The sequence below is a fragment of the Cupressus sempervirens genome, chromosome 11, assembly GCF_028749045.1.
Source record: "Cupressus sempervirens isolate cs-2001-9-10 chromosome 11, ASM2874904v1, whole genome shotgun sequence".
NCBI lineage: Eukaryota > Viridiplantae > Streptophyta > Pinopsida > Cupressales > Cupressaceae > Cupressus > Cupressus sempervirens.
In genome coordinates this window covers 376,130,795-376,143,434 of record NC_143128.1, presented here as the reverse complement: position 1 = coordinate 376,143,434, position 12,640 = coordinate 376,130,795, and the positions used below count along the sequence as shown (strand labels likewise).

The following is a 12,640-nucleotide window of genomic DNA, read 5'->3' as shown; positions in this document are numbered from 1 at the left end:
CAGCTTTAGTGGTCTAATTAATATTTTCTTGCTCCCAGGTTCCCAGTCGGCTAGCTATAGAAAGTAGGAAAGTTGGGTATAAAAGGAGGCCTCTTTCCCCTTTCCTCCTCACTTCTCACTCTTCCTCCTCAAGGTGTTGGCAATTTTGGCAAAGGCAGACCTCTCTTCATTTTTGGCGAATTTTATCTTGGAGCAGCTCTTCTCTTCCCTTGGCGATTTCTCTTTGGAGGCAGATTTTTGCATTATTTGGTGATTGTTCTCCTTTTATTAGGGCTGCAATTTATGCCCTAGGTGACTTTTGGAGGGCAGATTGGAAATTTTCCATGCTTGGGTGAATTGATTTTTGAGGGCAAAATTTTCCACTCTTGGCATTTTTTGAGGGCAGATCTGATTTTTATGCCCTAGGCGATTTATGATGGAGGTCTGATTTTTTTCATTTGGGACTGCATTTTTACATCAGAGCTGGGCAATTTTAGTTTGGAAAAGAAATACATGATGAAAGTCAAATTTTTTGGGACAAATGGTGGACAATTCTAAAAGATTAAAATTCTGATTTGCAAGGGATTTTAAGTTCTTGAAGTCGGATCCTAAATTCCAAAAGAAAGATCCGGCTATTGGTAGAGGTGACTTCTAATCATTTAGAGTTGAAAGGGATCCTTAAGCTGACTTCCTTCTTTCGTTCTTGTCTAGATATTGTCTCCCTTGATTCTTCTTACATTCATTGTCCACCACTTTACCATCCCGTAATAGGGCAACGAAATGGAGGATGGTAGTGCAAGCAAGAATCCTAAGAGAACAAATACTAAGAAAGACAAAGAGGATATGATGTCCAAAACAACTTTCTTCTCGAAAATGAAGCGAATAACCGATTCAAATGTCGATACAGTAAACATGATACAAGTAAAGAACAAACTAAAGGAAGTTCAATCCCCTTTGGCGAAGAAGATATACAGAAGCGGAATTGTACACGCAGCAGCTTTTCCTCCTACGTTGCCCTGTCTAGAATTGGTTATGGAATCCGCATCCAGATTTGATCTGATCAGTAAATCCATCATTTTTGATGAAGAGAAGAGGGTGTTGGCCAATATTGGCGGACAAGCAATCGAAGAAGCATTTAACATTCTCCAGTACAAGAACACGACTGTGGTGATGATGGATCAAGCAGCTAAATCATTTCAGGATAACCAGGAGGCCTATTTCACACATCTAAAGCAAGATTGGCTACACAAAAGAAAGAAAGGTGTAACTAAGTCATCAAAGCTTACAGTGACGAACTTCAAATCAGAATACAGAGATCTCATTGTGCTTCTCAACCGGATCATGGGCCTAGCTCGACATATGCAATTTGAAAACTGGATGTACTCCTTCATTGATGAAATTGAAAAAGGAAAAAGAAGATTTGATTGGGCTAGTATCATGAGTGAGAACCTAGAGTTGCAACTTAGAACCGTGCAAAACCAAAAGCAATTTTACATGGGATCTTATCTGTTTCACCTAATTGCTAGATTGTATAAGAGTTTGGGGCTTAAGGCTTTAGGAGAAGTTGGCAATGGGCCGAGGTAATATTTGGTGCATGAATGCTATCCACAACTTCATTTGCACAACAAGAAGGATTACAAGATATTTTGTGATTCCTTTTCCATGAAGACAGTAAGAGTACTACAAGGGACACCTGCTAAGAGACTTTCATCAGAAGCGGAGGCAAAGATAAAAAAGTTTGGCAGTTGGTTCATCCAATTTTCACAATTCACCTACATTACAGTAGCAGGGAGCAAGGTGTGTCTCAAGAGACTTCCAAGATACCCACCCAACAAGGTAGTTTTGATGGAATTGGCTAGGCAACTTAAGCACTATGATAGAATAATGAGTAACGAAAGTAAGACAGGGATTACCTTCTCAATCGGAATTGGCAATGATAGTTGCCCCAATTGGGCCACCTTTGCAACCACGGAAAAGGAATTGGAATGGTATCATTTAGGGTGGTACAGAGCAAGGCAAGGATTCGATCCTAGTGGTCTTATCAAGGTATCTCATGGAAATGCATTTAAGCACGTTCCCACTATAAAGGAGTTTTGGGCCAATGCCAAAGATGACTTTCATGTAAGAAAGCTTGCTTTCTCAAGATTGTCAGTGAACATGCTAAGAGATATCAAATGGAGAGGCCTTGATATTCCTGATCAACTGGAAGATGATGGAAACGTGTTGAGGGAAGATTATAATACGGTAGAAGGAACAAAATTGAATCCAATAGATTGGGATGACCATCAGGATCCTTCCTTGGAGGCACTTACAAGAGCAGTTGATTTGCATACCGAGTCATGGTATAATGAAAGACTAAGGAGACTACAAAGACAAAGGATTCCCCTTACTTATGAGAAGATGAAGCCAAAAGAAGGTCCAACAGAATCAATCGGGCAGAAGGGCGAAGGAAGTAGCCGGTGACAAGAAACAATTAGAGGCGAAAAGAGGGCTTTGGAGGTTGAGAAGGGTAAAGAACATCTGGAACCTTCGACCAAGAGACAGCATACAGTCCCATCAAGGGAAAGCATAGTTGAGGCTAGAAGCCAAGAGGTCAATTCAAGTGATAAAGGGGCCACGGTAGAAGTAAGCTTTGATTCAGAATCAAGTGGTTACAGTGAGAGGACCCAAGTATTCCCCTCTCTCAGAAAACCAACAAGGAGATAATATGGCAGTAACTAGTAGAGAAGAAGATGGGCCGATTGACATTGAGGCAATAAGTCAGGCACCTGAGGCCGTTGGTGATGCTTTGTTAGTCGAACCAAATCCATATTTGGGGAGATGCACCGCACCACTATGGTTAAGGCAAATGCTTATGCTAAGAGATGAAGTGGTGACTGCCCGAACGGCAGAAGACATCCAAGGATTAATAGAAAAGGGTGACTGCCCGAACGGCAGAAGACATCCAAGGATTAATAGAAAAGGGTGATAGCGAGAACCAGAAACAAATGGCAAAGACGGTGGCAAAGGTAATCAGGAGCGACAATTATGGTCACCGAAAGGTTCAGATTGCTATACCAACAGTCAATAAGGCAGTGGATGAGATTGTGGCCCAGGAATATGAGATAGTAGAACACAACTTGGGAAGAAACACAGATGATATGGAATGAGAAGAGATTCAGGAAGGTATAGCTTCAATCAGAGAAAAGGTGAGGAAGGCAAATGAAAGAATCGTAAAGTTGGAGGCTGAGAAGAAGTATTGGAGGGATTGCTAACCTATCCAACAATTGCACCAAGCAGCGCTTCCTCAAGACAGCAGGAGCAATATGGAAGAGATATCAGTTCAGCTACATGAAGTCAAGGGTTGGATCCATGATACAATCCAAGATGGGCGAAATTTCTTGCCTTCATCTCTACATTCCGGTCATTAGTGACTTTTAGAACAAGTTCAAAATATTTGAAGAGGAATGGAAGGATTTCCTTCCCATCAAAGATTTAGCTATTCCCAGGCTACAGGCGTTCATTGGGCTACCAGAGGCATATTTGGAGAGGGCTAAGTTGGTTGATGAGAGAGGATGGGGTACGGTTGAATCTTGGTTTGTCGCCTTGACTACCAGATTGAGAATACTCGAAGAGATATAGAAGGCAGTTGCACAGGACAACCCAAGCATCGACACTTCCATTCCAACCATGATGAGCAATGTTGGGATGGCACTTGATTTTGAAGACATCAAAGAAGAGGATATCAATGAGACAAGACTTGGATCAAGATTGGATGAGTTAGGTAAGGTTGCAATCAAAAAGAAACATTTGAAAACCCTTTCCTCCTTAAATGCTTTTGTTGGATTCACAAAAGAGTATGAGAAGGATCATGAGAAGACATTATAAGCAGCAAATAGCGTGATGAAATTGGCAGAGCTCAAGATAAAGCACACACCTTGTCCTCCTATGGAAGAAGTCAACAAAAGGCTAGCTAGGTTCATTGTCTTAGCTAAAAGAATGAAAGAAAAAGGGAGAGTTATATTAGAAGAGCATTTGATGTAAGCCCAAGTGGCAATTTCTCTTTCTTCTAGGATAGGACAAATGTCTAATTCTGATTGGCCGCCATTTTGGTGCCTTCTCATTGGTTGCCACTTTTACACTTTTTTCATTGGTCCATTGATGAGGTGGCGTCTTCTCATTGGCCGATGGAGTGGCAACCCTAGTTAGGGTTTCTAGGATTCAATCTGGATCATCGGTTTTGCCTTTTGATCTCTGTCGTCGATTGTACATTTTGGCCTCTATATAAGGCCATTTGCTCTCATTTGTAAGGGTCAGAGAAAATTGTTGCATAAGATAATGCCAAAATTCGCTATTTCTTTCTCATTGTTGTGACTTGCATGGTGATTAAGAGCCTTTGGTATTATTGCATGGTTTCTACTTCCAAATAGTTAGAGTAGATTTCTTTTCAAGTTGTTGAAGCAAATTTCATTTCAAGTTGCTAAGTAAGAGTAAAGTAGATCGATAGTTGCATAGTAGCATTAGTAGATGTTTGATAAGGATCAATACTAGACCCACTAGCATCCTAGCGGCTTGTTGGGAAGCCTTTTGTGACAAACTAGTTTATTTCTCCTTTAAATCATTGCATCTGTGAAGGTGGAGCCGCTGGTAAGCTTTCATTAGATTCAATCCCCAGTCTATTTGCTAATCTTCCATCCATAGGAGTAGGAGTAGGATAGCAAGTAGTTTAGGACTTAGAATTTAGGAGAAGAGAGTTAGAAAGATACCAGTTGTAAGAACCATTCACCCCCAACCACCATCACTTTCCCATCATCACCATCTAGCATTCACACCGAATCACCATCTCCATCATCCCACCAAAAGTCCAAGCCATCCTCAACAATTTGCGTAAGGCTGCCTACGTGATTACTAGCGAATCACAACGATAAAACTGAGTGAGTATCCACAAGTGTAAGGAACATTGGAGTTATTCTCATATCCCATGTGCAATAACTTTTCAAGGGAGGAATTGTATGTTTGATACTCTGTATCAAATATCCAATTGCTAATATGTTATGTAATGATACAAAACACGCATCAACAGATAGTATTCTAGATTTTGGTCGAAAATCATAGCCCTAGCAGCTTCTATAATTGTCCTATTCTTTTTTTCAGCTACCCCATTTTGTTCTGGGTTATAAGGAATAGTGTACTCCTCTTGATCCTTGATTCTTTACAAAACCTTTTAAACAAGTGTGAGGTATATTCTCCTCCATTATCTGTTCTAAGGATTTTAATTTTATGTCCTGAAAAATTTTCAGTTCATGCTTTGAATTCTTTAAATCTTTGTAAGATTTCTTTTGATTCCTTGGATTTTAAGAAATAAATCCATGCTTTCCTAGAGAAGTCATCTATGAACAAGATATAATACCAAAATCCTCCAAGAGAAGGAACGAACATAGGTCCACATAAATCTGAATGAATTAATTCTAGTACATTATTTGTTTAACTAGTACTATCATGAAAGGGACTTCTAGTGCTTTTACCCAGAGCACACCCCTTGCAAATACTAAGGTGATCTTTATTTAATTTGGGTAATCTAGTAACCATCTTTTCCATAGTTGATAAAGTTTTAAAATTTAAATGTGCTAATCTTTTGTGCCATATTTTGTTTGAATCTTTAGCTTCGTGAATTAGGGCTTGAATGGATCGACTAGATTTTGTATTTGATTCATACAAATATCCCTTTCTTTGACCGATTAACTTTGCTTTCTTGATGGAAGAGTTCTTGGCCCAAGTTAATACTTTGCCATCCACAAATGCAACATTGGGTCCATCATCTTCAAGTGTTGTAATTGAGATTAGGTTTCTTTTGATCCCCGGTACATAGAGTACACTTTTAAGAAGAAGAGTATTTCTTGATTTTAGTTTCAAAATGCAACTTCCAATTTCTTCAACTGAGTGTGCAGAGTTATCACCAATGGTAACTTCACCGTTAACTTTCTCTGATAAAGAATCTAGAGTTTTTTTGTATCCCGTTATATGTCTAGAGGATCCACTATCAATCACCCATGCTTTGTTTGAAATTTCATTTGATAAAGAGGAATACAAAACATGGTGCTCAGGATCATAAGTACCTTCTTCTCTAATAACATTTGTACAATTTGCCTGTTGTTTGGAATTTTCAAGACAATTAGATCTATAGCGTCCAATTTTTTCAGATTTGAAACACTTTATTTTAGATAGATCTTTCTTGGGCTTTCCATTCTTTTGATTTCCCCTTTTCTTCTTGAAATGCTTCTTCTTGCCCTTATAGGAGTTTGAATTAAGAACATGAAGTTCTTCATTTTCTACTTTCGGTTTCCCTCTTTTCTTTGGTTTTCTAGACTCTTCTTGAAGATAATCATTCTTGAGTCTGTTGAAGTTCGAAAGCTGATCTCTAGCACTTATTCCTTGTGCAAATGTTTCCCATGAATTTGGCAATCCATCTATAGCCATGAGAGTTAGTTCGGTGTCATTAATGATGGTTCCTATGCTTGATAATTCATCTCTAATGCTGGCAACTCTTAGGAAATAAGAGTTTATCAATTCTCCTTTCTTTATCTGGATGTGATTCAGTTGCCTTTTTAGTGCAAGAACCCTAGTTGCATTGTTTACTTCATATGCATTCCGTAATGCATTCATCATATCATAGGCAGTTTGATGTTTCGTAAGCATAGGTACGATATCATTTTTAACTCCATCCAAGATGATTTGAATAGCTTTTCTATTTCCATTACTCCATATGGATTTGTGAGGTTCAACTGGGGGTTGTTTGGATGCTCCATCAACAAATTGTTTAACATTGTTATCTTCAAGAATCATCAAGATTCTGAATTTCTAGGCTTCAAAGTGTTCTTTCCCATCAAACCTGTCCTCGGGTTTGATTGTGTATGCCATTGAAGATAGGAGAAAACTACTGAATATATATGGGGTCTGATTACTAAATTTTGTAGAGCCTTAGATCTGATAACTTGGCTCTAATACCATGTAAAGTTTTGCAAATTCTTTGTGCTTTGAATCAGACTTGTAGTTCAGTTTTGAATGGTTGAGAATGGTCTTTTAGATAAGACGAATATTCAGACTGTTTGAATAAGTTAATCACTTATTTTAATGCAAGTCAAAACCTCTATACTCGATATTGAATGAATAACAATATCTCTGAATTTATAATTCGCAGGAAGTAGAATACTTAGAAGAGTAGATTGTTGTGTTTGTGCGTCTTCTAAACTGCATTCACAACCCAGATATATACCCTTTCTAGACGGTATGTCCCTCAAGGGACATAACCCTTGGCATTAACAAAATAACTATTATTCCTAAGCCAGCAATCTTAGCAAATAGTTTAGTTATGACTAACTAAATTAAACAAGAACCAAATAAGACATTGTCTAGAAATCGTCGACACCTCTAAGAACAATATATATTCATATTGAATGCCAAACATTAGGGATATATGTATAAAAGAGCAAGTACGGTCTGTACCGTCAGACCTATAGGTTTATCTAGGTTATATTCTTAACAAAGTTCTCTCAGATTACAATAAACTTATATATATAAATTACATCTCATATATAATTATATATAGGTTTATCTAACAGAAGCTACCAAACATCAACACTCCCTCTTACCTAATGAGAATAAACACACACTTATTACCTCAAAGTAATATCAGGTTAGCAAGATTAAGGATATCTTTGATTAGAGGATATCCATCATTATGATATTACATTTGATATCAAAAGTATTGGTCTCCTAGAATATCAACATATAATATTCACCAAATACTCAATAAGGTTTGATATCACATCTGATATCATGATGTATTGGTCTCCCAGAATACATAATATTCACCAATTACTCAAAAGTGTTAAATATCAAATCTGATATCATGAGTATTGGCCTCGTAGAATATCAATGATATTCACCAAATACTCTTTGAATAATGGCCTTCCAGAATGCAGAGATGCAAGATATTCACCAAATACTATAAGTAATGGCCTTCCAGAACATTAACTCGCGTGATATTCATCACCAAGTATTCTGTGAGTAATGGCCTTCCAAAATATCACAACGCGTGATATTCACCAAGTACTTTGTGTAATGCCCTTCTAGAATATCAATATGCATAACATTCACCATGTACTCAAAAAAATGTTTATAAGGTATGTGCATACGCATTCTCATAATGCTTCCCATATAAACATCCACCATGCAAAGTATAATCTATTATGATTTGCATAGACATCATAAGATATCCATCATAACAGAAAATTAAGTTATAGTAAGATCATCACCTTTCAATAACTTCTACAAATACAAGTGACATCATTTGGAAGTCATCACTTTCTCACGATGTACACAAGGGCTAGGCCCATTAAAATCACATAGTCACGAGGTATATTCATGAATTATAGTCCTCTTGACTAGTACAATTTATTAGTTATTAAAGAATCTATCTCAACATGGTTTACTCCCTCTAAATCAATATGACCGAGATCACCAAAGGCTGACTAAATCATGTCCTCTATCTGCTCCCTCTCTTTCAAGGTTGCCTCTAATGAAATGTCAAGCTCTCTTTAAATCTCAATCTCCCTCTTCCTGCAATAACATTCTCGAAGGGAAGGATCAAGGCACATCTCTTACAGTACATATTAAAATAAGAGAGATTAATATAATACTCAATAATATAGACAATATCTAAATTAAACATATACCTTAATATATTCTCATTAATGCCAATTTTCCAATCTCTTATATTCATTTATTTTATTTATGTTCTTGAATATAACATAACTAAGTCTCCATAAATAAAATAACATAAATTCATGTAAATGAAATAAATTCATAAAATTACCTCACATGAACTTTACCTCTATTCCCTCCAAAAAGTAAATCACATATTGATTATAAATGCCCTTGTTTGTAATTTGGCCCAATTCTTATTGCCCACATTGCTCTATATATGCCATGATGAAACCATGGAAATATGGACAATGGTAATCTTTTTATATCCCCAAAACAACTGTCCTCCCTTACATTTAATCTATTCACTATGTCATCCATTTATCCCAACGCCAAAACAATAGTAGACGCTATTATTGTTATGCCAATATAATGCCACCTCGCAAGAATATAACGCTTCTATGTAATATGTATCTTTGACCACCTGATGCATATTGTCAAAAGGGGACCTGATTCAGTTCAGTTTACTTTGTCTTCTTCCACGTTGAGTGAGTTTGTCTATCTCTTCTAATAAGTCGCGTGTTTATCATTTGTGACTTGTGTGGATCCTTGTAATATACAGTGATGATGTGGCTCGTCCTTATTTTGAATCCATATATTTTTATACGTGACCTTACTAGGTTGTATACTATGTTCTATAAGCATGTTGCTTCTTTCATTACCTTCCTTCTACGTGGGGTCCGATGACCACTTATTCCAAGTCACCCCTGTCAATTCAATCACAAGTTCATGCATCGTTATGCATTTCAAGGAGAACTATTGACCTTGTTTGGATGTTTATATACCATGCTACTGCATCAAAATTCTCACAGTAGCAATCTGAAAATTGGTTATTTTTCTTTCCACGTCACATGTGTATGAAGTTTGCTCATTTACTAGTCTCCTTTTGACCGAATTCTAGTGCTTAGGAGATATATATATTTGCCACTCCTTGTCATATGTCTAAATACGTTTGTGGCTTAAAATCACCATAAGGTTAGCAGCCAAAAGTTTTCGTATAATGTATCATTTCAAAGTGTGTCTCAGATTTTTATCGAGACAAGCGATGACTGAAATTATTTGCAAAAAAATAGCCCCGCATGAACCATTAGAGAATCCCAAGAGAGCTTGCAGAGAATAGAATCCATATTCACCAAATTTTCGCTTGTCTCATTTCTCTAATGTTTATCATCCTTCGTGATAATTATATTATATTCTGCAATATTAGTATTACCATGTACAATCTATGTTCTTTTGAGATATCTTAATTTGTTTCTGACTTGCATCAAATGTTCACTAATCTCCTCTCCATTCTAATGATTACTCGAGAAAGGAATGAACTCAAACAAAGCATTGCCCTCCCGGAAGTGATAAAGGTAAGGTTCAACGAACCAAAAAACTGCCCAGAGCTGAAACAACTTGTCGTATCACTGGTTGAGTTCAAAAGAAAGAAACCATCGAGGATTGTTAAGGCTGGTAATGTTCTCTGTTGCTCCCACTTAATTTACATTTGCATCCCAGATCTGATACCATGTTGAGTTATCAGGATTGCTGCAGATATACTAAGCACTGTCATTGTATTTGGTATGTGTGTTCCAAATGGCAACGACCTCTTATTTATAATGAGAAAAAAATAAGAAGAGACATGTCTATTTGTTAATTTGATAATTAATATAATAAACATTTAATCATATACATATATATATATAGGTTTATCCAACAGAAGCTACCAAACATCAACACTTCTGCTACTGTAGATCAATGGAATGGAGGCTTTCCTGCAACTCAACCATTTACAGGCCCTCACAAGGGAAGAGTATCTTCCTTCAGCTGCAAAAACTGCAGCTGATGTTGCTTTGAGACTTGTCAGGCCTGGAAAGAAGAGTAATGATGTCAGAGAAGCTATACAGAGAGTTGCAGTGGCACATGATTCTTAAATTGTTGAGGGTGTATTGAGCCATCAAATGAAGCAATTTGTTATTGATGGAAACAAAGTTAACCTGAGTGTAAGCATGCCGACTACGTGAGTTAATGATGCCGAGTTTGAGGAGCTGTATCAAACTGTTCCCGAGGTTGATCTTAGAGTGGGTGAAACAGTTGTGCCCCTAGCTGAAGAAGACCATCATGATTCACAAAGTTCTTCCATGGCAGAAGTTGGGCCGATCAGAAGTTTTGACTGGACTAATGTGTTGGAGGAGTTCCGTGGCATAGGGACTACTGTGTTGGAGAATTTCCACGATATAGAATTTACAAGGTATGAAAAAGAGAGTGCAGATGTTGATGTGGACGATGTGGATGCCGATGGTGATATGGGAATTACATTACTAAAGAACTTCCTATCAAATTTAGGAGTGCGCAAGGAACTTATTGGGATTGTGTATTTCACTTGGCAAGGTGTCTTTATGGGAGATAAAAGTTCATTTTGTAGGCAGCAAAATGGGCTTCTAGACACATTGACCACGGTTACAGAGAAGCGGAGAGCAGTAGCAGGTGAAGTGCTTTATGTGTTGAGTTTCCGGAATGGAGAGGTGTATTATGAACCTACAGAAAGTAGTATTTTGTATTTTAGATTAATGGGTGAATTACTGCCTGTAAAAGTTGTAAGGTAAGAAATTTCACCGCTAGATTTTATCCAGTCTGATAGAACTTGGAGACTCATTCAGAGTGTGCTTGAACATAGCCTGGCACTGTTGACATTTTCTCAAAACCTACTTGTTCTATGTGATCGATGAATCTAATGCTTGGGATATCTCTGTGGGTTTTCTTTCTCCTTTTTTGGGGATTGGTCTTCAGGTGGGAGATTGTTGGGTGTATGAAGCCCAATCGTTTCTTGTAACGGTTAATATGGTTGAAGAATATTCTAATAGACATGCAATTTCAGTATTCTGGCACGAATCATTTTCTACATCAGTCCTTTAGTTGTAACGGTAAAAATTATGTCTTTCGCATTCAGTAGATTAAAGACTGGTTATAAGATTGATGGACATTGCCACTCCAATGGCTCTGGTATCGCATTGTGAGAGAGTATATATCTGAGACAGCTGAAAGCGGATGTACCCAGTAAAGGTGAACCACTACAAAATTATGTATGTTGTCTCTGTGTTATTGTTTATTATTTCTGACTTCATTTTACTCTGCTTCTGCATTTTCTGTTGGGCCCGAAAATCAATAGCACACATCCTTCGCAAGATGAGGTATGTGATGATTTATCAGATTGAACTGCCTAGTTTTGACGCAATCTACATGTAAGTTTGAAATATTCACACCCAAATTGTAACATAATCAAAAAATAATAATCGACTTGAGTTTTTATTGTAAGAGGTGAGGACCGGGCACAAATACCTTTGCAAATAAGTTGACAATTCGAAAGAAGGTGAGGCGCAGGTGGGGTTTCCTGGCATTTCCTTTAAGAGCAGTCTCTTGTTGAACAATCCAGTAGGAAAGATCTACACTTACTTTCTTCCCTTTTAAATATTCAACATCTTCGTACCGTGCAACGGGTTTCACCAGCTCCCAAAATCCCCCTGCCACCCCCATTTTTCCAGCTTGCCTTTCTGCTCTGCTACAGAAGAACCCGCGAAAAGGCAAGGAATTTCAACTGTGTGCACTGAAGTTGGAACCACAATTCATTCAATACAAGCGCGTACATGTCCACCGAGAAAACTAAATTGTCTGTCGATTATATTTTGTGCAACGTGTGATTTCAAGGTGGCACAATGGATTTACATTGAAAGCAGTTCTCGCGAAAGTTAAAACATTTAGAGAGAGTAAATTTGGGTAGAGTAAATTATACGATAGTCATGTCAGACCTTTGTGTTGGAGCATGTGTCTCCTTTGTGTAATAGAATGAATGACAGAAAGAAAGATTGATAAGTAGGAGATGATTTCCACAGCTAGTCAAATTGTGATGTGAATATCAGGATTTAACTGTGTGATTTTG

At 37.5% G+C, this 12,640-nt stretch overlaps 1 protein-coding gene across 1 annotated transcript in view; it reads right to left on the bottom strand.

The window, feature by feature from the left end:
* LOC149529628 (5'-3' exonuclease family protein) overlaps window positions 1-12,407 on the bottom strand; it is a 136,932-nt gene extending 124,525 nt beyond the window's left edge. Inside the window, exon 1 of the mRNA XM_089809081.1 lies at window positions 12,043-12,407. Coding sequence (XP_089665207.1) covers window positions 12,043-12,237 — 195 coding nt within the window. The 5' untranslated portion in view covers window positions 12,238-12,407. The remainder of the gene's footprint in view (window positions 1-12,042) is intronic.
* Between the last annotated feature and the right edge of the window lie 233 nt (window positions 12,408-12,640).